Source organism: Solanum pennellii, chromosome 5, assembly GCF_001406875.1.
Source record: "Solanum pennellii chromosome 5, SPENNV200".
Lineage (NCBI taxonomy): Eukaryota > Viridiplantae > Streptophyta > Magnoliopsida > Solanales > Solanaceae > Solanum > Solanum pennellii.
Genome location: NC_028641.1, coordinates 42,519,426 through 42,543,239, shown reverse-complemented (window position 1 = coordinate 42,543,239; position 23,814 = coordinate 42,519,426). Strand labels below are relative to the sequence as shown.

General features: G+C 32.7%; 1 protein-coding gene across 6 annotated transcripts; it reads left to right on the top strand.

Annotated features, from left to right (window-relative positions):
* The first annotated feature begins 3,421 nt into the window (after nucleotides 1–3,421).
* Nucleotides 3,422–11,757, top strand: LOC107018784. 6 transcript variants are annotated; one of them, XM_027916832.1, is made up of 8 exons: nucleotides 3,422–3,566; nucleotides 5,515–6,637; nucleotides 6,741–6,810; nucleotides 8,935–9,017; nucleotides 9,644–9,765; nucleotides 10,132–10,296; nucleotides 10,914–11,007; nucleotides 11,257–11,757. In XM_027916832.1, the coding sequence occupies exons 2-8, from the start codon at nucleotides 6,027–6,029 to the stop codon at nucleotides 11,411–11,413; spliced, it is 1,302 nt and encodes a 433-aa protein (XP_027772633.1). In that variant the 5' UTR covers nucleotides 3,422–3,566; nucleotides 5,515–6,026; the 3' UTR covers nucleotides 11,414–11,757. The 6 variants fall into 6 exon arrangements, with proteins under 6 accessions (XP_027772633.1, XP_015074839.1, XP_027772637.1 ...); XM_015219353.2 differs by adding an exon at nucleotides 7,421–7,539 and having other exon boundaries at nucleotides 3,423–3,566; nucleotides 5,515–6,810; XM_027916835.1 differs by lacking the exon at nucleotides 3,422–3,566 and adding an exon at nucleotides 7,424–7,539 and having other exon boundaries at nucleotides 6,501–6,637.
* Nucleotides 11,758–23,814: the final 12,057 nt, after the last annotated feature.

Below are 23,814 nucleotides of genomic sequence, written 5' to 3'. Positions count from 1 at the left end.
TTAAGATGTCAAATGAAAGGTCTTTGAATTATCTTTTCGATTTGCTAAGTTTAGAGTTCGGATGAGTGAGATATGTCCTTTTGAAGTCAGATTGTCTAATTAAGGAAAGTTACCCAAAAATAGTGAGGGATATTTTGATATTTTCCTTATCTAATCAGATTTAATTCGTTTGTAGTAATGTTTTAGGGGTCTAAACATATTAGGTTCAGTTTTATAAACCTAATATATGTCTTGAGTTTTAGTTGAGAATTAAAAAAGAGGAAAGAGGAGAAAAGAAGAAAAATCAAGGCGTTCGTCGAGGTTCTTAAGTTTTGTTGCGGATTTTGCCATGGGTTTGATCCCTAAGAGGTATGTAAGTTTCCATAGTGTTGGATTTGTTCACCCACATGCCAATCATGTCATTTTCAGTGTAATTTAATTCTCAAAAATTGAAGGATCTAAGTTCTTGAAATATTGTTTTCGTTCTTGAATTAGGATGAGTTTGACAAGTTCTTGAGGTAATAGTGATGAGGTTAAGAGTTCTTTTATTAGATTGTTATGTACTTACATTGGGTAGTTGAATCTAAGGAAACTTTAGAAAAGAAATCGATTACAAATAATTTAGGATCAGAAAACGAGAGACTAAACTCGTCAAAATTTTGCTTGGGAAGGCGCGCCCCAAATGCGCAAAAGGGACTCGTGCTGTGCCCCAGCAGTGCGCCACAATCATGTTTCTGAAGTTTTGGGTTGGTGCATCGCCCCAGGTTTGCACTAGGGTCGCCTGCCTGTTAGGTAGTGGAGCCTGATTAATATATATAACTATTTACACGGTTTAACCTGGACAAAGAGATCTATATGCAGCAACCGGAAGGATTTGTGGTTCCAGGCAAGGAACACATGGTGTGCAAGCTCACCAGGAGCTTGTATGGACTAAAGCAAGCACCAAGGCAATGGTACAAGAAGTTTGACTCCTTCATGACCAAGAGTGGATTCTGCAAAGCTGAAAAGGATCCTTGTTGTTACTTCAAGAAATACACTGATTCATATGTCTTTCTACTGTTGTATGTGGATGATATGTTGATTGCAGGATCTAGTATGAGGGAGATTAACAATCTGAAGACAAGGTTGTCTGCAGCGTTTGAGATGAAAGATTTGGGTCCAGCAAAGCAGATTTTGGGGATGAAGATTTCTCGGGATAGATCTGCTGGCACTTTAAATCTATCTCAGGAGTTGTACATTGAGAAGGTGCTGAGCAGATTCAGGGTTAATGATGCTAAACCCAGGACTACTCCATTGGCAAATCACTTTAAATTGTCAAAGGAGCAGTCACCCAAGACTGCCGAGGAGCGTGATCACATGGCACTTGTTCCATATGCTTCAGCAGTTGGTAGTTTGATGTATGCTATGGTCTGCACTAGACCTGATATAGCACATGAAGTGGGAATTGTTAGCAGGTACATGGCAAACCCTGCGAAAGAGCATTGGGAAGCTGTGAAGTGGCTTCTGAGATATCTGAGAGGTACATCCAGTACTTCACTTTGTTTTGGCAAAGGCAAGGTGACTCTACAGGGTTTTGTGGATGCTGATCTTGGTGGGGATGTTGACTCGAGCAAGAGTACATCCGGTTACATTTACACCATAGGTGGAACAACAGTGAGTTGGATGTCCAGGCTTCATAAGTGTGTTTCTCTTTCATCTACTGAATCTGAGTATGTGGCAATAGCTGAAGCTGGGAAAGAGATGATATGGCTGGCAGATTATCTTAAGGAATTGGGCAAGAAGCAGAGCGAGAAGATTCTTTAGTCAGATAGCCAGAGTGCCATATAGTTGGTGAAAAATCCAGTCTATCATTCGAAGACAAAGCACATCAGAAGGCGATACCATTTCACTCGCGGGGCAGTGGAGGATGGTGATATGTGCTTGGAGAAGATAGAGGGTGCAAAGAACCCGGCAGACATGTTGACGAAATGTGTTGATGTTGGGAAACTGAGGTTATGTAAAACCTCGGTTGGTCTTCTGTAGGTGTTGCTACAGATCTTGCGGTGCGGTAAAGATGTTGATGATGAAGAGATTTTTTTTTTGAGAATGTATTTTTTTGGATGACTGAGTCAGTCTCCAAGTGGGAGAATTGTTAGGTAGTGGAGCCTGATTAATATATATAACTGTTTACGCGGTTTAACCTCCGCGGTGAGGTTGGCAGGGGGTTATGGGGGGCGGGAGCTCCCGATCCGAAGGCGGGTTTCGGGGCAGCGCCCCTACCTAAATTTTAGGCTTTCCTATTTATTCTCTGTAACCAAAAATACTCTGATTTATTAATATAAATATACCTCACCGCCGTGGAAGTTTACTCACGAGGTATTACCACGAAACATTGAGTTTTCTCTTTCTCTCTCTAGATCTCTCATCTCTTTCTCTTGAAAGTTCTTGTGTTCTTCATTCATCTAGTGTGTGTGCGTGAATTCGATCCTAACACTGCCCCCACTTTTTTTCCATCGGTTGTCCTGTTTGAGTCCCTTTAAAGTGTAACTTCACTCGCTTTTGTTACTTACTACTCTAAACTACTTCTAAACACTTAAAAATCATTCATAACATGAATCATAACCTTGAATTCATAATTCAAATTCAAGGTAGAGTTAAGAGTTCAGTCTTGAAAGTTCTTTCGAACATTTTGAGAAAGTCCCTTGAGTCTTTTTGAGGAGTCTTCTTCAATTTCTAATAACTTATTTCAAAACCCGAGCAAGTGAGTATGAGAATGAGGAGAATGTGTTGATGTGTCTACAATATCATCGTAAGATCTTTCATATCATTAATCATAACTCTTAAATCCATAATTCAAATTCAGGAGAGAGTTATGATTAGAGTTAAAAAAAAAGTCTTAGAATTCTATTGTGAATCCTTTGAGATCAACTATCGATATGTTTTGAGTAAGTATTTATGGAAATGAGAAGAGTCAGATGCATGAGTTCCATAATATTTTTTAGATCCTTGAGTCAAGTCGTTCATTCTCATAAATTCTGCATGAACTCCCTATATTGAGTATCTTTAAGAGGAATAACATCTTCGAGAGGAGTAACATCTTGGAGTTCTAAGTCTTTGAGCATTGAGTTTCTAATCCTTGTGAGATTATATTCCCAATTATGGGACTACCACATCTTAACCATGAAATCTTTGAGTTGAGTAATTAAATTTATTAATACAAATATAAAACAAAAAACTAAAAAAATAAATAAAATAATTATAATAATTTGAGGTGTATCTTTATCTTTACATTTATTAATCTCATGATAGATATTAATTATACACCATATAATACCAAATTATGTGTATAACTAATATACATAAATTTAAAATTCTTTTAAAACACAGTACTAAATAACAATTATTTTAACCAAATTTTTGTATCATCATAAAAGAGCCAAAAGAAAATAAAATAGGACCCAGTCCTTAGGGGTCAATCCTAATCAACTCACTTGCCAAAAACACTTCACTGGTTCCTCTAGGCAACCACCGGAACATTCGCCTTTCTCCCTGCTTTCGATCTCTTCGATGTAGCGATCCAGCTCAGTAGGAGCATTCACTGCTTAGAGGTAAGCTTCCATGTCTTGTGATTATTCATCTCCCTACCTTCTTCATCTTAAACCTTTGAAATTGCTCATTAGGAGGCAAATAATCAGCCACAATTGTGTTCGCAGTTCCGTGCTAGGTATTGATGATGCCGATTTTTTGGTGAAAATTTTGTGTGCTAACTTAGATTAGCAATTACTTAACTATCGAAGTGCAATGACCCTTAACAGGAATAATCTGTTGCAATTATTGAAGCTGCTATGTCCTTTTCTTATAATGCATGCTTGTAATTTGCTGTTATATGCATCTAGTTTTATGCTGTGTAAATCATACATAATACATTGATACAAAGCTTGCTTCTCCTACAAGATACATATAGGGAGGATGCATCAGTTTACAACACAAGAGTTTGTCTGTAATTAGCTTAGTGAGTAACTGCGTTATAGGTCGATTTACTCTGTTATTACCTAAGTGAGTTATTGGGTGGGTGAGTGAGTGGGTTATAGGTCGATTTGTTGTAGTACCAGTTGCTTAGTTTGCTTAAGAAGGAAGGGAATTCATTTTCCCTCGCAAACAGAGTCTCTGCTTTGGTCAAAGTTTTGTCTGCTAACATAGATAGCAAGTACTTAACTATTGAAGCTATAATGATCCTAAACAGGAATAGTCTCTTGCAATTATTGAAGCTGCTCTGTCCTTATCTTTTAATCTGTGCCTGTGATTTGCTGTGTACATGCATGGTTTTATGTTGTGTAAACATATCATACATAATATATTGATCATTATTTAGAACCTGTCTAGAAGTACTCGGGTTGCCTCTCCTACAAAATGCATATAGAGAGGATATATCAGTTTACAGTACAAGGGTATATCTGTAATTAACTAAGTGAGTGATCGGGTGGGTGATTGAGTGGGTTATAGGTCGATTTGCTGTAGTACCAGTTGCTTAGTTTGCTTAAGGAGGGAAATCATTTTCCCTCACAAACATATTTTCTATTTTGGTGAAAGTTTTGTGTGCTAACATACGTAGCAAGTACTTAACTATCGAAGCTGTAGTGACCCTTAACAAGAATACTCTCTTGCAATTATTTAAGCTGCTCTGACCTTTTCTTTTTAATCCGTGCTTGTGATTTTGTGTGTATATGCATCTGGTTTTATGCCGTGTAAATGTTATCATACACAATACAAAAATCATTATTTAGAAACTGTCTAGAAGTACACGGCTTGATTCTCCTACAAAATACATATAGGGAGGATATATCAGTTTACAGCACAAGAGTATATCTGTAATTAACTAAGTGAGTGAGTGGGTTATGGTCGATTTGCTGTAGTACCAGTTGCTTAATTTGCTTAAGAAGGAAGGGTATTCATTTTCCCTCGCAAACAGATTTTCTATTTTGTTCTTCTCACGCTCCTCCATTTCTCTTTCCATGAAATGGGGTTCCATTATTTCATACATTTTCACAATCCACTTCATTCCATGTTTATACATTTACTCTGTTTTGACTCTGCTTTGAAGTCGATTCAGGTATTTTCACATTTTCAGTGAGTTCATCAATCTTCTGAGCTCTTATAATATGATCTTATTTCAATTGTATTCCAATTCCCATAGTTAATTCATTGTATCTGTAACCAATAGTTAGTAGTTAAGTAGTTAGTTGGCACATGGGGGAAAGCTGTCATTAGTTAGTCAGTTGTCACGTAGTTAGTTACAACTAACACTCCTGCTAATGGAGCTGCACTCCTTATAAACTGATAGTTGGGTATTGTAAAGGCAAGGATTGTTTCTAAAAGCAATACTATCTTCTCTCTCTTTCTTCTTACAAATCTGAGCTCCCAATTAGGGTTCTGAGTGTAGGATATTCACTCTTTAGGTTCTGTCGCGTGGCTTTTAATTCGATTAAAGGATTCTGAGCTGCATCATCTTATGTTATAGTTGAATTAGTTTAATGTTAATACCTTGTTGTCCTGCAGGAAACCATGGAGCCTTCATCAAAAGAGAGGGAAATAGTTACTGCTGAAGTTCCAGAGAAAGCAGTGTTTGATATATTGGTAAGATCACCAATAAAATCTCTTCTTCGAAACAAGCTTGTCTCTAAAGGAGTAGCTAGTATCATAACATCTACCGACTTTATTGAGTCACATATGGAAAGAAGTTGTCGATCCTATGAACTTGTTACCTTCGCCAATGATTCTAAAAAATATGGATATGCATCTGTTCTGTTGTCTGAGGAGGATCCTGATTGATCAGAATCTGTAGATCACTCAATTTTGAGTTCCTCTCTACTTGCCGGGGATTAGTGCTTGTGGTGGATAACAGATCAGCTGTTAAACAACAGCTTTATGTTTCCAACCCCGCTATCAAGAAAACAGTAGCACTGCCAATAATAAACGAATCACTCTATATTTTTACGGCTGGGTTAGGATTTAATGCTGAGGAAAACACTTACAAAGTCCTTGTTCTTTCGACAAACGAGCGTAATAAGATGTATATATGTTGGTTTAGACCTTCTAACATTGATGAGCCGATTGAATGGGAAGATGTGAGCAGTCTGGCTCCATCTAGTTATGCAAGAAAAAAGAATGTGTTCATGAAAGGGGCGATACACTGGGTTGCCTATAAAAAGGCAGATGAAACCCATCAGAGAAATAGTGTTCTGTTTTATAATGTAAAGACGGAGAATTTTTCAGAAATGAATTTTCCTTCCAGCATAGAAGTTACTGTCGCTTCAAATTACTTGTTGGGTGGGGAGGATTTTAAAGTGGATATTTCTACAACTGATCAGTCCATTCAGTTGGTGGTTGGTTCCTTTCTTCATGACACTGGGTTCGATATTTGGATTATGAACCAATATGGGAATCCAATCTCTTGGAGCAAGAGATCCCATATTTCACCTTTTACCATACCGCGTAACACTGACTACAGATTGAATGAGTGCCTACCTGAACAAACTTGGATGGATCGGTTGTCTAACAGAGAGATTGATTTTGATGATAAATTGGATGAGCCCCTTGGGATAAGAAACGGGGAAGCTGTTTGGTGGAAAACAAAAAAAGGGTTTTTGGCCTTACATGATGCTGCAACAAGGAACATCAGGTATGCCCCCAATATTAGGCACACTCAAGTAGAAGGGTTACATCTCTTTCCAGATCCCATGTTTGTTGCTAAGTACAAGGAGTCCCTTGTGTTTCTATTGAAGGCCCATTTCAAAATTTCTACCAACCCTCTCTCTAGACCGCTTCCTATGCTGTTGGATGGCCTCCCTACAGGTTAATTTTTTCTTCCATAACTTTTTTAAACCCTGCAGTCCATACTTAGACTTGTTTTTTTTTTGCAAATCTTATCAAACTTCCTTTGTAAGTTATCCATGTCATTTTGAAGTTGTAGGTACTTGGTGTTCACAGTGTGCTACTAGTGTTTGCAAACAGCTTTATGCAATAGTGTTTCAGTCGTGTAACTAATACTCTACTCCCTGGCTAGACTAGTATACTGACTTCCTATCTTCTGCCCAATAGTTGTGTAGCTAACACCGAATTAGCTGCAGCAACTTCGTTACATTGACCGCAAACTTTGTTTCGGAATTTATTCTGGGATGTACACTGAATTACGCCATAAATAATGCTTGACATGGCTAACAAGAGAGTCCACCTCATTGAGTAACTAAACATAATCCCTGTTTTTGTTTGTTTACATTTTGTTGTTAAAGATTTAATACTCATCTCCATGCTCAATATGGAGTGTGATACCAACTGGAACTGGTAAAATATGTTCATCAACCCACTTATACTGGAGAAAGAGGCAACATAGAATTCCTTGACAACTAATAGCACATGTTGTGTTCTTTTGCTTACTTACTGATGCACGTGTCCTGATGTTCAGCAGCTGTGCAGAAGGAGATTAGTGTGCTGAACCAACACAATGAGAAACTAGTTGGTGTGTTGCATGATACTAGATCTAGGGAGATTGTTGTCTTGTGCCATGGATTCAAATCCTCGAAGGTTTGAACTGTTCCAATTCTACTATAGTTCTTGTTCTTCATTTGCCTATCAAGCACTTTCTTCAAATTCTCTACTAAACTTGTTTTGTCAAGTGCCACTGGACAAGTCATCTAGTCCAGTGGAGCTGACATAAGTTTTTAGAAAGTAAGTTGTCCCGGTTGTTTTAGATCTATGTAGTACTAGCATGCCACCACTGTGACATTCTGATTTTATCTTTACGAATCTCTTGAGCTGCTATGGTGTGAATATGAACATCCTAAAAAAATAATTGAATGAGAAGAGAAGATGTTCAGTTAGGATTGGCTTATAATCTGCACTAACCATGTTCCTGATTTGAATTCATTTCGGGCGAACATTATACAAAATAAAAGTAAAGATGAGAAGTACTGATAGGCATCACTAAAGTAAATGTATTAACATGATTAAAATATATTCCCTACTAATGGTATTGCCTATATAAATCTTTTTCTTCCACTCGCTGTATTCCACTAATCTGCATTGGTACTAAGAGACTGTAGGTCTTTCAAGACACTTCCCTTCAATTTGTTTTTAATTCTACCTCATCTCACTTTTAACATCTTCACTCATCATGGCTTCACACATACGGACACATCTGAAGGTCCACGGAAGACATGACCAAACGACCAAGCATACTCTCTCATTTGAAGTTTGCTAAATCTGCATTTTGATGGAGGTGTAAGAATGATGTCAGATAATTCCCTAGTAGTAGGCTACAACAACATACCTGATGTGATCCCATGATTAGGGTTTAAAGAGGGTAAATTGTATGCAAACCTTACCCCTACATTGTGTGAGGTATAGAGGTTGTTTCCAATAGACCCTTGGATTCCCAAGTAGTAGACTGCACCAAGGATGTCTTGTTGATAAGATTTTTAGGCTGTATTGTTTCAACATTCTTTGCTTTTGACAAATTTTTTGCTGATTTTTTGTTGATTCGTGATTGGTTAGGACCGAGGCTTTTTTGTTGTTGTTGTGGTGGTAGTGTTTCTTGATGTCAATATTTAGGTTCATTTGAGGTAAACAAATCTAGTTTGGCAATGCCCTTGGTAAGGCACATTGGGTTATACTAGTAGAGCATCAGTATTTAGCTAGTGCTCAGCCTCGTGAAGATTGTACAGCATCTAGTCATACAAATATAAGTACGAGCGGTAGTTTGGGAATTACTTGTATCAATATGATGCAAGTACTTGCAAATTTTCTTTCCACTCTTTCGAGCAAATTGTTATGAAGAGATAAAACTTTAAGTTTAAGTATCACAGCAGATGACTGTTTCTCCATGCTTCTTTATTGGTAAGTAAGTATATATGTAGTCTGTTTAACAGTGGGAGAGTTGCTGATGAAGCATCTAACTTTTCATTGTGTTTCTGTTGATAGGACTTTGACATTTTGGTGAATCTTGCTTCGGCTATGGAAAAAGAAAGTATCAGTGCATTTCGCTTTAATTTTCCTGGAAATGGGTAAGCCCTTGGTATTAAAAGCACCATCTATATTGTTCGGGCAATTTCTATATAAGGGATAGCTTTTTTATTTTATTATTCTGAATGCTCTACAGGCATACTATTGTTATTGGTGTGAATGGTATCTTCTTCTTATTCCTTCACTTTTTATGTGCAAAGAGTGCAGTTATAACTGGTTTTAGGAACTAGTAATATTCAGTCTGTCTCTAATCTATGGCTTCTACGTCTTCCTCGACATAGATCGATAGTATTACTTCAATTTCCTGAAACTAGAGGCTTTTAACTCCCAAATAAAGATAAACTGTGTGCTGACCTTTTCTCTTAGGGAAAAAATCATCACTCCAATAATGTGGGCAGGGTTGGTCAAACTCTAAATTTTGGAATTTAGAGCTTCTTTTATTGATTGCTTGTAGAGATAGTAAAGTACTTGCAATATACACCTAACTTAAGGTCATTGTGATGCGTCAAAGAGTACAAGTTTACAGCATTTCTATTCCATAATTCTCCTTAATTAACTTTCTCTCTCCTCATCATCGCTTTCAGAAACTTATTGTCCTAAAGTTCTGTTTACAATGACTAACATTAGTTCTTTCACATTTCTTGGTTCATTATCTACTGTTTTCTAGTGAAAGCGAAGGTTTGTTTCAGTATGGTAACTATTGTAGAGAGGTGGATGACTTGCACTCCGTGGTTAAATATTTCAATGGAGAAGGCCGCAAAGTAACAGCGATCCTTGGACATAGGGAAGGTTTGTCATTTATTGCGTAAAATTGGATAGTGTATCAAATGTATTTTGTTCACAATGGTGAAGAAAGAGAGGTTTGCACGTGAAAATATTATGCTTTAGCGGTCCTTCTTAATTGGTGTTCTCTGGATATGATAATATTATCTTTTGATATCAGACATAAATGTTTCTTCTCCTACGTAATTGCATTATGGCTTTTTCTTCCTGAAATCCTGTTAAGGTGCAACTGAAAAATCAAAGTTCAAGATAAAGAGAAGGGTAGAAGCTCTTGTACCCTTATTCATTTTGCTATTGCTGTCCAGGACAGCCTGTCCTTGCATTTTTCATGTTCTTGTATGTTGATTAACTATCTGAAATAAACTGTTGCAGGAGGGAATGTTGTGCTTCTATATGCTTCTATGCATCATGATGTTCAGACAGTCATCAATCTGTCTGGCTGTTATAATCTAAAGGAAGGCATTGCAGAGCACTTGGGAAAGGACTTCGAGGCAGCAACCAAGAAATATGGCTACAATGATGTTAAAAACGTAGCAGGTAATGACTTCTCAATAGAAAATAGAAAGCAGTCAATGTTAGTAAATCTTGATTCTGCTTATGCATATAAGCATCTCCACTTTTCAGAGTGGAATTTGCCTTTTTCCTAAGTTATATAGTAAATGGGAACACACGACTGCCCCTGTTTTTCTTCATGTCTCTGTCATTCCTATGTTTAGCAAGTTTGACGTCTCAAGAGAGATAAAAAGTCAAAGGTAGAATATATAATTTCTTATCCCCGTTTATGCAATGTTTTCATTATTTGTCCGCCTAATAATTGAAGAAACTAATAATGTAGAAATCTATCCCTTTAGCCACGAGGCTTTGTAAATAGCTCTATTTTATTACGGGATTCTCTAAGCTCTTTAAGTTTTTGATAGGAAGAGGTGTGAGTCAACTGTACAGGAAATATTCATTTTGTATATCTTGAATGCATCTACTGGATCCACGTTCAGAGAGATTCACTTAACCTGGTCACAAAACAAAAACCATGTGACTTTCTATAGTATTTATTTGGTTTCTCTTTGGTTGTTGAGACCAAGATGCAGATGAACTATAATATTAGCTTAGACAGAGGGTTTATTTGGAGAACTGAAAATATGCTTCTCTATTTGTAGGGAACTTTGATTACCGTGTTACCGAGAAAAGTTTAATGGATCTACTTGCTACAAACATGGATGAAGCATACCTTCAAATTGACAAAAATTGCAGGTTGGGCTGATGGTATTTCAAATACATCAATACCTTCTCTCTTTGTTTTCAATGCCATCTAAGAGTTGTATTTTATTGAATCTAGTTAAAAGCTGATGGGTGACAGCTCTACCTCGCTATTGTGGTTGTTGTATGATAGTGTTTTCACCAAGATTGTTGCATACATAGACGCTTATATTTTCTCACCTTTAATAGACATTGATTTGATCAGATCTAAGGTACTAGCTGATGAAATAACACATGGTACAGGGTATTGACAGTTCATGGGTCTGCTGACATTATTTCATCGGAAGATGCTCTCGAATTCAACAAGAAGATTTCAAACCACAAGTCACATATCATTCAAGGAGCCACTCATTGCTATATGTCACACAAAGACGAACGACTGCCGTCTTGTCATTCATAAAGGAAGATTAGCTGCAGAATTAGTATACCAGGCCGTTACTTGGGATGCCACCCTCATTTTGAAATTCTGGCTTTACATAACTTGTTGAATGGTTTCCATAAGAAATTAAAGAATATGAACTATATTAAAGCTGGCAAGAAACTAAAGCATTGGAAAATTTGGGTAAACGAATGTTGAGATACATTTATAGAATTAATTGACTCTTAAACATACTATACGACTCTTCATCACCAGTGGCGAAGCTAGAATTTGGTCTAAGGGGTGTCAAAATATAAAGAAATAAAATCGTGTAGAAGGATTGTCAGTATGTAATATAGATATACACAAAAAATATTTTAATTTTATCTACATAACGTAATTTTTCGTTGAAGGGGTGTCGGTCGACACCCCTTCACTACGTGTGGCTCCACCACTGTTCATCACCCTTCACCTATATCTCTGTGTTACAACTCCTCATTACCCAAGTCTCTAACTTTTCAGCTAAGTTTTAGTTGAAAGATGAAAGCATCTACAAAAAAAAGAATATATTAATGTCCAAAAAGATTAATAGATTATACTAAATATAGGGCACATGCAGAGAATTCAGCTAATATTAAAATTTAGTTGACAAGATATTTAATATAGTATAGGGGTATAATGGTAATTCAACTTTGAAGTTAAAACTTTCCCACTTATAATAATACAAGACAAAACAACAAGCAATATACATAATATAAAAAAAGTCTTTCAATTTTAAGATATTGATAATAAACAAATGAAAAAGTTGATCAATATTAAAGAAAAAAACTATCTTTCATTTCTGAAAATAAAAAAAAAAAAAACTTACGTTGGTCATCTCTCATGGAAGAAGTATAGTTATATATCAATATAGTAATTGAAATATTCTTAGAGAAGACATAGTTATTTATTAAAAAATTATGACCTTTGGACTTTTTTTTACTTAAATTCCCAAGAAAATAAAAAATGAAAAATAAAAATTTAAAAGAGCAAAATGATAATCTAACTTTGAAGTTAGGAGCTTCCCACTTATAATAATACTAGGCCAATCATGTGAAAGTAATAAGCAAGAAACCTGTAAAAATATTAATAATTAGACATAAAAAGACAATGAGTTAACTAATGATAAATGTAATTTCTAATCGAACAAAATCAATATAATTGATATGGATTATATTTTGACAAATAAATTCATGGAAGTTTCACAAACAAAAAACATTTTTCAAAGTTGAAAGCCTCAATTAAAGAATTGCTCAGACAAAAGGCTAAAGGTGGAAAGAAATAAAAAAACAAAACATGTTGATAAACCAATGAAATTCAAGAGGAAACGAAAGTAACAAAACAAAAACAATGATATATTAACAGTGAAATATTAGCAGTGATCATATACATACCTGGAAAAAATGTATATGAGAAGAAAAAAAATAGAACAATAAAAAGAAAACAACTTTTGGACCTTTATAGAGAGCAATTAAGAATATAATAAATTGCTAGGAAAAATTAATGGCTGGAAAAAGAAAAAGTTAAATAATAAATTGCTAGGAAAAATTAATGGCTGGAAAAAGAAAAAGTTAATACAATGTACATTACCTTTAAAGATGCACTTATATGAAATGAAGAGATAACTTTTAATTATAGAGATACTACGTTTAACATGAATAATAAAAAATAATATTATTTGAAAATTAGAAAGGTCCAACTTTTACAACAAAAAGGGGTAAAAAATAAAAATTGAGGCAAAATATTAATGAGGAAGCTTGTTTAAGATTGCAGTAAATAAATTATGTGGACACATTGAAAAAAACTGAATATGGAACATTAAATGAGACTGTTGAACTTCTAAAAAATTAAACACCTAAAAAACACTACTAAACTTCCATTCACTCACCATTTATGTGGTTTGAATATCATTATTTAATTAAATATTTTGATGTTTAGGTAATTAATATATTATTATTTAATTACATATTTTATTAATTAAAATTAACTTATTTAGATATTTATAATATTTTAAATTAGGATAAGGATGAAATAGTATTTCAATTTTTACGCTTGTGACTTCCCCCTTTTAATATAATATATGATATATAATGATATGATATGATGATATGATATGATGGGCGAGAAATAAAAATAAATACAAAAGAAAAGAAAAATGTTTCAAAAATATAATTAAATTTAGTTGTTGAAAGGATAAAAATATTTAATTTAAACTTTCTATTGATATTTCCATTTTTCAACTTTTGACTTAACAACTTCCACTTTTAAGTATATAATTTAATATGATATAATTAGTATTTAATGTTTAATATTAATCAATTTATTTTTAAAATTAACATTTTGATTTAGTATATGGGTAAAATGGTAATTCAACTTTACACTTTAGATCTTCCCACTTAAAAAGAAAACAACTTTTGGACCTTTATAGAGAGCAATTAAGAATATAATAAATTGCTACAAAAATTTAATGGCTGGAAAAAGGAAAAGTTAATACAATGTACATTACCTTTAAAGATGCACTTATATGAATTGAAGAGATAACTTTTAATTATAGAGATACTACGTTTAGCATGAATAATAAAAAATAATATTAATTGAAAATTAGAAAGGTCCAACTTTTACATCAAAAAGGGGGAAAAAACAAAAATTGAGGCAAAAGATTAATGAGGAAGCTTGTTTAAGATTGAAGTAAATAAATTATGTGGACATATTGAGAAAAACTGAATATGGAGCATTAAATAGACTGTTGAACTTCTAAAAAATTAAACACCTAAAAAACACTACTAAACTTCCATTCACTCACCATTTATGTGGTTTGAATATCATTATTTATTTAAATATTTCAATGTTTAGGTAATTAATATATTATTATTTAATTACATATTTTATTAATTAAAATTATCTTATTTTGATATTTTATAATATTTTAAATTAGGATAAGGATAAAATGGTATTTCAGTTTTTACGTTTGTGACTTCCCCCTTTTAATATAATATATGATATATAGTGATATGATATGATGATATGATATGATGGGCGAGAAATAAAAATAAATACAAAAGAAAAGAAATTTTTTTCAAAAATATAATTAAATTTAGTTGTTAAAAGGATAAAAATATTTAATTTATAATTTCTATTAATATTTTCATTTTTCAACTTTTGACTTAACAACTTCCACTTTTAAGTATATAATATAATATTATATAATTAGTATTTAATGTTTAATATTAATCAATTTATATTTCAAAATTAACATTTTGATTTAGTATATGGGTAAAATGGTAATTCAACTTTGCACTTTAGATCTTCCCACTTATAATAATATATGATATAATTTATCAAAATTATGTATTAATATCTTTACACTAGATAGGCTTAGCATAGTGCGTTGCATATGTGTATCATGTCAATCAATAAAATATTATGAAAATATTCTATAAAATAACAATGTACGTTATAACATATGTGACATCTTTGTTGCCAAAAAAATACTATACTATAACGTTCGGCACAATAGTTGAATTTGAAATGACTAGAGGTTCAGACCTTACAACTCTTCACTCCACAACATGACTTCTATTTTTTAAAGAGAAAAGACATAAAGAGATAACTGAACTTGTTATGAATTTTCAAAAATCATTTTAAATATGTCGGTATTCTATTACCTTACTTAATAATCTTGTATTGATATTATTATATCATTTTTGTACACTTTACATAGAGAGTGTGTTCTCTCTCAAAAAAAGGTGAGCAACCTAAATAACTAATATAATTTATTTTTATAAGTATTTGTGTTATGAAATTATATGAAACAATGAGAAGAATAAAGTAGGGAGAAGAGAGAAGACTTATTATTTCTCTTGAGGAATAATATTTAGAGATTCACAGATCTGATTTATAATGAAGGAAAACCCCTTTATACCCATGAAAACTGTGAATTATAAAAAAATAGATGAAAATCATTTTTTGTATTCATTTACAACACTTGATGCAAGTATAAGCGACTAAGAGTATTGTCGGTCAATAGTTATCTTTGACGGTAAAAAATTGAAATCAACTTATGAAGGCACAATGTTGATAGCTAGCACATTAGATCCTGGATGTACTATTTATACTGTTATTGAAATTAAAATTGATTTTTTTTATACAAAAAGAGTTATGTCGTATTTATTGTGTAAAAGATTGTTGTATAGGTGACTTCTTGCCGCTTTCATACGGAATTATTGATTCAAATAATAATAATTCATAGTTGTGGTTCTTTGAAAATTTCAAAAATCCATTCGGTGAGAGAAGATATGTGCTTTGTTTCTTGATAGAAATAAAAGTATAAGAAATGGTACTACAACTGTTTATCCCGAGTTCAGACATTGCACATGCATTAACTATATGTGGACCAATTTATCAAAGAAGACACATAGAGATACATAAGAGGTGAGAAAATTATTCTTCACTTTAGCAAGAGTTTGATGAATTGATGGGAATAATGGATCAGATTAATTCAAAATACCGTGCATATCTAATGAAAACAAATTATGAGAAATGATCACCACATGTTCACCAGTAAAAAAGACGTGAAAACTAACAAGTTACGTAGCAGAATCAATAAATAATGTCATTCTTGTTGGAAAAAGGTTATCAATAGTTTCTTTTTAGGAATTCGTGCGTAAAACAGTTGAAGCTTGGAATGAGGAACACAACGAAGAAGATAGAAAATCTACAACAACCTTGACAAATAAATACAATAAAATGTTGGAGGACAATAAAAGAAAATCACATCCTATGATTGTAAGTATTATGAATTCTTTATATAGATGATATGTTTTCATTTTATTATAATTAATAAATGTTTTTAAATGAAGGTATGGACATCAAAAGAATACCTTCATACAATTATAGATGGTGCAAAGAGGCTAACGGTATATCTGAATACTCGAATAAGTAACTGTGGCGGATTTTAACATGATGCGATCCTTTGTAGTCGTGCAATTATTTCTATCAAAGTATAGGAATAAACATCGTAATGATTATTGTTCAACTTATTATAGTAAAAAGAATTATCAGGAAACTTATGCAATACCAATTCAATCATTGCCTTGCGAAATCATTTGGAATGTGCCATCACATGTTTTGGAAGAGGTAATATTACCACCAGTTGCAAGAAAGCTCGTCGAAAAATGATTGCAAAAAGGGATTCAACAAAGGAAAGAGCAAGAAGAGAAAAGTCACTTGTAGTGAATGTGGTATAACTGGACATAAAAAGAAGACTTTGCTCATAAGAATCACATGAGAATTAACATTGTGGTAATATTATTTTTTTTTAATTCTACACAGAAAGTTAATCATGTAGTTGAATCTTTATGGTTTTTGATAACATGGTAAGCTTTTTTAAGATAATTAAACTTTATTTCAAAGTATATTAATGCTTATTGTCTTATTCATATTACTGAAGTGGTAATTGTTTATGATGGTTGTATATTATGGCTATCACATACTCATTTAGTGTACTCGTTCTGAAATATGCATAACTATTGATAAAAATGTGGGGTATATAGTGGCTGATATTTTGATATTATATACCAACATAAAATTAATGAAGAGAAAAATAACTAGTTAAAGTGAGAGATTCGTTTAAATTGAAATCAAAATTAATACACATTATTAACGTAAAAGAATTGATTTTCTTGTTGTGAAATAGACACGAATATTGATAAAAATGAGGGGGGGGTTGAATTGGCCGATATTCTGATATTATAAATCAATCTAATGTATTGAATACGAAAAGAATAATTAAAGTGAATTCATAATTCATACACGCTGATAACGTAAGAAAAATTGGTGTACGTTAGTGCCTGAAATTGTTATATTATATACAAGCCTGAAGCAATGAATATGTAACCAAGTACTTGAAGTAAAGAATTTTGGTATATTGGAGTAATAATAAAATCATTGTCATAATAATAATTGTATAAAGTAATTAAAATGTTGATATTATATACCAAAAACAATCTGAATCTTTAAGAACTACTTAAATTATAATATGTAACTTGAAACCACAATGAACATAATGATGTAATAATCACACATGTTTGACATATTGCTATTAGATACCAATAGTACACATTTTTAAATTTTATATCAATCACACACATTTATATTAAAATATACTATACTATAAATTAAACTCACACAATAAAGTTATCACAAGAAATTAATCAAAAAATAATGTCAACAAAAAGTAGATAAACTCTTAAATGAACACAATATCCAACAATAATGAAATTCAAAACCACCAAAACATATCAGTGCAACTAAAGTACTATCCAAAAGTATAACAAAAGATTAATATCCATCAGAAATTTCATGAAACTATGTCTTAATGAATGAAGCTTTTTAATCCTTCCCCCTCGGAATTAACTGATCACCTTTCCTAGATGTTTTGTTTTTACTAATATAGTATCAATATCAATTTTTCTCTTTTCGTAATCTCACAGTAGTGCTTCATATCTCAAATGAAGATTCTCAACATCAAAAATTGACACTGATTTGTTCATATCTCCTCGACACATATATTCAGCGAAAGAACAGGCATACAGACCACAATCACTACAAAAATTATCACTGGCCTTTCAAGTATCATGGATTTGCACAATTCAATAAATGAAAAATGGATCTGTTATAGTAATTTTTGCACTATTCTCAGGACATTACTTGCAAAACTTGCGAATATAGTACATTATCACATCAACATGTTGTATAAATCATGTGTCGTTATTAGTTAGCAACAAGCAATATATATATATATATATATAACTTGATATAAATCTAGTTTCATTTAAATAAAACACCATTGTCTGATCATTTACATATAAAACTATATTAAACAGTCTGTTTGTATACATTAGTTTTTCTTAGACATAACTAGCAAAGACAATTTTCTCCTCAAACAACTAAATCGCAGTTTGCAGTGTCTAAATAACTAATAATTTAATTAGCAAATGAATAAAAAACACACCAAAATCATATACAAGATTTAGTTTTACCCTAAAGTGACGAAGTAAGAAATTTATCAAATCTCTGAAGGTTGTTTTGAATAAGTTATAATTCTGAAAAATATTGAATTAATTTTTTAATTTTTTTACTAAATAAAGTAATGACGTAGTCGAATTATAATTGGCCACATAATCATTTTTTAAATAATTTTTTTTAAAAAAATTAATTTAATTTTTTTTCGGAATTATGATTATTTTTATTTAAAAAATTGATGACGTGACCGAATTATCCAAAAATGGTTTTGCAAAACCACCGTTAAAAGATAATAGCATAAATGAGCCTTTTCTTTAACGGTAATGACATAAATAAGTCAAACTTTTAACTGATAACATAAATGAGCCTTTTCTCAAAGTTCGATGGCATATTTGAGCCTTTTCTCTTTTTGAAATGAGGAGTCACATCGTTGTACATATTAAACTTTTTGTAATTTACAAAACGGTGTTTCCATGAACAGTACATCAAAGTCTTTCCCAATGTGCCACCTGATTTACTTAGATGAGTGTGTGGTGATTGAGCATACCTTCCGGAAATCTTCATATGAACATGTGAACTGGCGTCAGATGTGTGTTTTCAACTTCAACAACACCCAAAAGTTGGACCTGTGAGTTTTCAGCTTCAACAACTATCAAAGGGGAGACATATGAGTGGCTAGTGGTTTGATTTATAAATTATATTAATAGCTTAAATTATGACAAATAGTTGAGCATCATGTATTTAAAAAAATATTTAAATAGTTTAGATTTAAAATCATTAAATAAGTGGTCAATTTTGAATCCAAAGGTGAATGACAAGGGTATTTTGGAGCCAATGGGTGGGTGAGAAGGGTATTTTGAAGCCAATAGATGGATACAGGATATTTTTGTACCATTTCCAATATTTCAAAGGTATTTTAGGCCTCTTTTCCATAGATGAAAATCTTTTAAAACAATAGAAAGCAATTCAATCTATTAAAGAATACAATATACTCAGTTTGTATATGAAAAAACAAGTAATCTCTGTGTATATTATATAAAAATACAAATATCTCTGTGGGAGTTTTTCAAATGGACAACCATCACTATGAGTTATGTGATGGTACAACGTCTCGCCCACTCTACCAGAACTGTCCTATACTTTGTCAGGGTATAATACCTATTCACTAAGTGGATCCACTAGTCTATGATAAAAAATATTAAGGAATCATCTAAAAAGTATAACCCTTTTTACCGACGTTGGCTACATGGTTTATGGGGGTTGTGAGTTGTTTGAACTCTCCCCCATATCGGTGCTCAGTTCTACTCCCAAGATATAACTAGCTCATATTCTTTAAAACATAACTCTTATAGTTACTCAAAACTCTTTCTCTTAAAGAGATGGTACTCAAATTGTTCAAAATTCTTTTGGAAATTTGAGTTTTCTCTCATCTTCTATGTTAAAACATTTACTCTTGGGAATACTTAGTTCTCATATCATTTTAAAAAAAAATGAACTCAACTCTGTTCTATCTCAAAATCATTTCAAAATTATATTATAATATGATCATTGATGACTCAAGAAGTCATACTGCATAAACATTAATGGTATATATAGATATCATACTACTCATGCGTTGATGGCATACTCGATTTTCATACTAATCATGTTTTAGAAAACTCTTTCATCAAAACTCATATTTACTTTCTCAAAACTTAGTTTAGGAACTCAAGTGTTGGCTTTAAAAAACTTTTAAAAATTTATAACTCAAATCATAGAGTTCATGTGAAATTATGAACATGAACCACTCAACTTACAAATTTTAATAGAAATAAAGAACTTTAGTATTCAAAACTCGAGACTCAATAATACTACTCAATACTAGACTGCTTGACTTATAGGTTTCATGCGGAGTTATGGGCATGAATTACTCAAGTCAAGGACTTCATGGGTAACATGTAATAGTTCCATGATTAGGAATAAAAGCTCAAAAGGGATTTGAAACTCAATACTCAAGACTTAAAACTTGAAGATACGACTCCACTCAAAGATGCTTGATTTATGAAGTTCATGCGGAATTTATGGGCATGAACGACTCGACACAAGGGTATGCATAAAAATATGGAACTCATATATACAAATCTTCTCATTCTCATACTAACTTCCTAAAAACTTAGTTCATATCGATAGTTGATCTCAAAGGATTCACAGTTGAACTCAAAAGCTTTCTAGAACTCTACTCTTAACTCTTTCTTGAATTTGAATTATGAATTCAAGAAATATGATTCATAATATGAAGTATCTCAATAACAATATTGAAATTTGATAATTAGGACTAGAAATTTTAAAAGAAATATGAACTGAAGAACGAAAGAACTCAAAATCAACTATCTCAAGAATACTCAAATCTAGAGAAAGGATCTAGATTACTCTTTTACTGAAAGTAGATGTAGGGCGTGAGGATAAACTAGTCCAACATGATTATAACCTTACATACTTGGAAGAATAAGGTTCTTGAATAATCTTGAAAAAAGATCTGTTTAAAAGACTTGAAACCCTAGCTTGAAGGTAAACAATCAAGAAAACCTTTCTTAAGATTCTTGAATTAGTTTTTTGAAATATCTATTGCAAAAAATTATGATTTTCATTAGTGATTTATAATTTTATGGAAGATTTTGATTTGAACAAAATGGAGTTATTGGATAAAGACTTACCTTGAAGATAAATCTTGAAAATGATCGAAATATTCTTAAATAGAGTCTTATACTTTGATTTTTCCTTAGGGTTTTGCCCTAAGGTTTGAGAGAGAAGAAAATGACGAACGAAAATATAAAAATCTGATTGTTTCAAGCCTTTTATTAGCCAATAAATTCGTTTAAGGTTTTCTTGGAGGTAAAAATCAAAACCAACCATTTTTAGTGTTTTCCCGTCGACTAAATTCATAACAATAATGTATAGGTTACTAAAATATTCATAACATTTTATTTAGCAATTGAATTGACACAGAATTGGTGGAGTTAGAAATTAGACTCAAATACCTTTAATCTAATAACTTATGTCTTACATAACTCTTTATATTCTAAGAGATATGGTCGTTTGAAGTTGACTCAAGTTGAATCTTACATCAAAACTTAATCTATAAGGAAAATTCAAGAACACTTATAAATAACTCATCAAGAAATTAAATTGCTCAATATTTAAGGATAGATTCGCAAAAGAAACTTATGATTGATGTGTGGGTGAACGAACCCAACGCTAAGGAAGCTTACATACGTCAAAAAACTAGGTTCTTGACGAAATCTTGAATTTCTTGAACAAATGCTTGAAACTTTGAACTTTTTGTCCTCTTGAATATTCTCTCTAAAACCCTAGATACTTTTGGGGATGAATGAAACTAGTTCTAGTCTCTTTTAGACTCCTAAAACCTTACTAAATTGCTAAAATATGATTGGGTAATGAGTCCAAGATTTGGATTCATTTAGGGCTTACTTTATATAGATTTAGTGTCCTCAAATTCTTAATTTGTGCCAATCAATGATGTAAAACCCTTGATATTAAGGTATATGTATTAAGAAACAAATCAAGGACACTTACAAACAAAAAGGAACAAAACAGGCTGAAAGGATGAAGAAAGGAAGCCTAGTGATCGCCAAGTTCACTTGGCGAGACGACAAATGACTGTTTGACCACCTAAAGTTCCAGTGTGAAAAGCCCTAAAGGAAAGAACCAAGTTGGTGATGGAAGGGAATAGTCGGTGGATCGCTGAGTAGTTTCGTGATGCAGTGCCAGAATGCCCAGAGTTACAAATATGGAGGATGTTGAGTACCAAGGCAAATGACGAAGGAATAGACCAAAGGGCGTCTCACCAAGTGGTTTGGCCAGCCAAGACATACTTCACCGAGTGTCTCTGCGCAACACATTTTTGGCGACTATAAGTACATTTTTGAACATTTAGTTTCTTATCAAATACATTTTAGAACAATCTATTATTAAGTTTTTAGCACCTGGAGAAGCTTCAGTTTTTCTTTAGCTTTGAGTAATTGAAGAAATTCACTTTTGAGAAATTGGAAGAGGGTCTTTGAGATTCTTCAAATTAAATCATTGTAAGGATGAATCTACACTTACCCTGTTATGGATAATCTATTTGGTAACTATTTCTACCTTTTTATAATGTCTAATAAAACCCCAATTCTTATGGTGTGATCATCTGATTATGGACTGATTTAATTTATGAATATTTTTAATTGTTAGTTTAAATTTTATTTAAAGTGAGTTTAATCGGTGTGGTTTAATTTAGGAATTGTAGTTGAAAACGCAGTTCCAGGTTTGTATTATTGGCTTTCTCAAGAGAGAGGTTTTAGAACCAAAATTATTGGTTGATGGTTAGTGGGTATTGGGTTGACCTGAGTTCAACTCGAGTGAGTGAATCCGAAACTCAATCCCACACCATTCAGCTTGAGAGAGCGAATGGACTAAGGTTTGGGATGCTCTTATTTTGAATGCTTGTTGATGTTCGAGAGAAATCACTTGATTCGGGGTAAATAGTTGATTGAAAGTTTACCTCCCCTAAAACCTAGCTTACTCACTAACATCTAGCATTTTGTCTAATAGTTGCAATTACCCATACATCTATAATTGCATGTAATCGATCAAATCCTAAGAACTTGTCCCATTATTGTTAATTTTTATTTTGCATGACTATTTGTAGTTGTTAATTATAAACAAAATCCCCATTTGACATTCGTGTCACCCCTTAATTTGAATGATATTTTTTCTATAACTTTTAATCCTATGACTGATTTGATCATGTTCATACTTCCCAATTGAATTTGAAGCACGTATCACACCCTGTGGGATTCGACCCCAACTCATTTAGTTGGATTTTATACTGACTAGCAATTGTTGATTCTTAGAATTGGATGAAGTATACTTGACATGTTAATCAAAATGATGTCACTGCCGGGGAATGGTGTTATTTGAGATTCTTTCGATAAAGTTGAATTTTATTCTTTTTTGTCATAGTTGAATATGCTTATTTTGATTTTTGGTTTTTGTGTTACTGTTGAAACAGAGGAAACGAGTGTTAATGGAAGTAATGGTAGCCAAATGGTCCACCAAGATGAAATCAGAAATCTTAATGATATCAATGAGCCAAACGTCAATGACCTAAATCGAGTAGATGGAGTTGGTGTCATTCACTTGTCTCTCGCTGAAAGGAACATTGTGTTTCATATTGCAAGCACCATGTTGCAGCTCTTATAATTTAAGGGTCTGTTTGGTGGGTTGGATCATGAGGATCCCAATAAGTATATAAAGAATTTTGTTGATGTTTGCAGGCCATTCTCCATTAGCAACACATCTCAAGAGTCGGTCCGACTGAGGTTTTTCCTATTTTCTCTAAT

Excerpts from the sequence above, each read along its gene's own strand:
- LOC107018784 (XM_015219353.2), top strand. The coding sequence starts at position 6,027 with ATGTATATATGTTGGTTTAGACCTTCTAACATTGATGAGCCGATTGAA. Across the intron at positions 9,018-9,643 it reads TTTAATTTTCCTGGAAATGG|TGAAAGCGAAGGTTTGTTTC; the intron begins GTAAGCCCTTGG and ends ACTGTTTTCTAG. Across the intron at positions 11,008-11,256 it reads CAAATTGACAAAAATTGCAG|GGTATTGACAGTTCATGGGT; the intron begins GTTGGGCTGATG and ends CACATGGTACAG.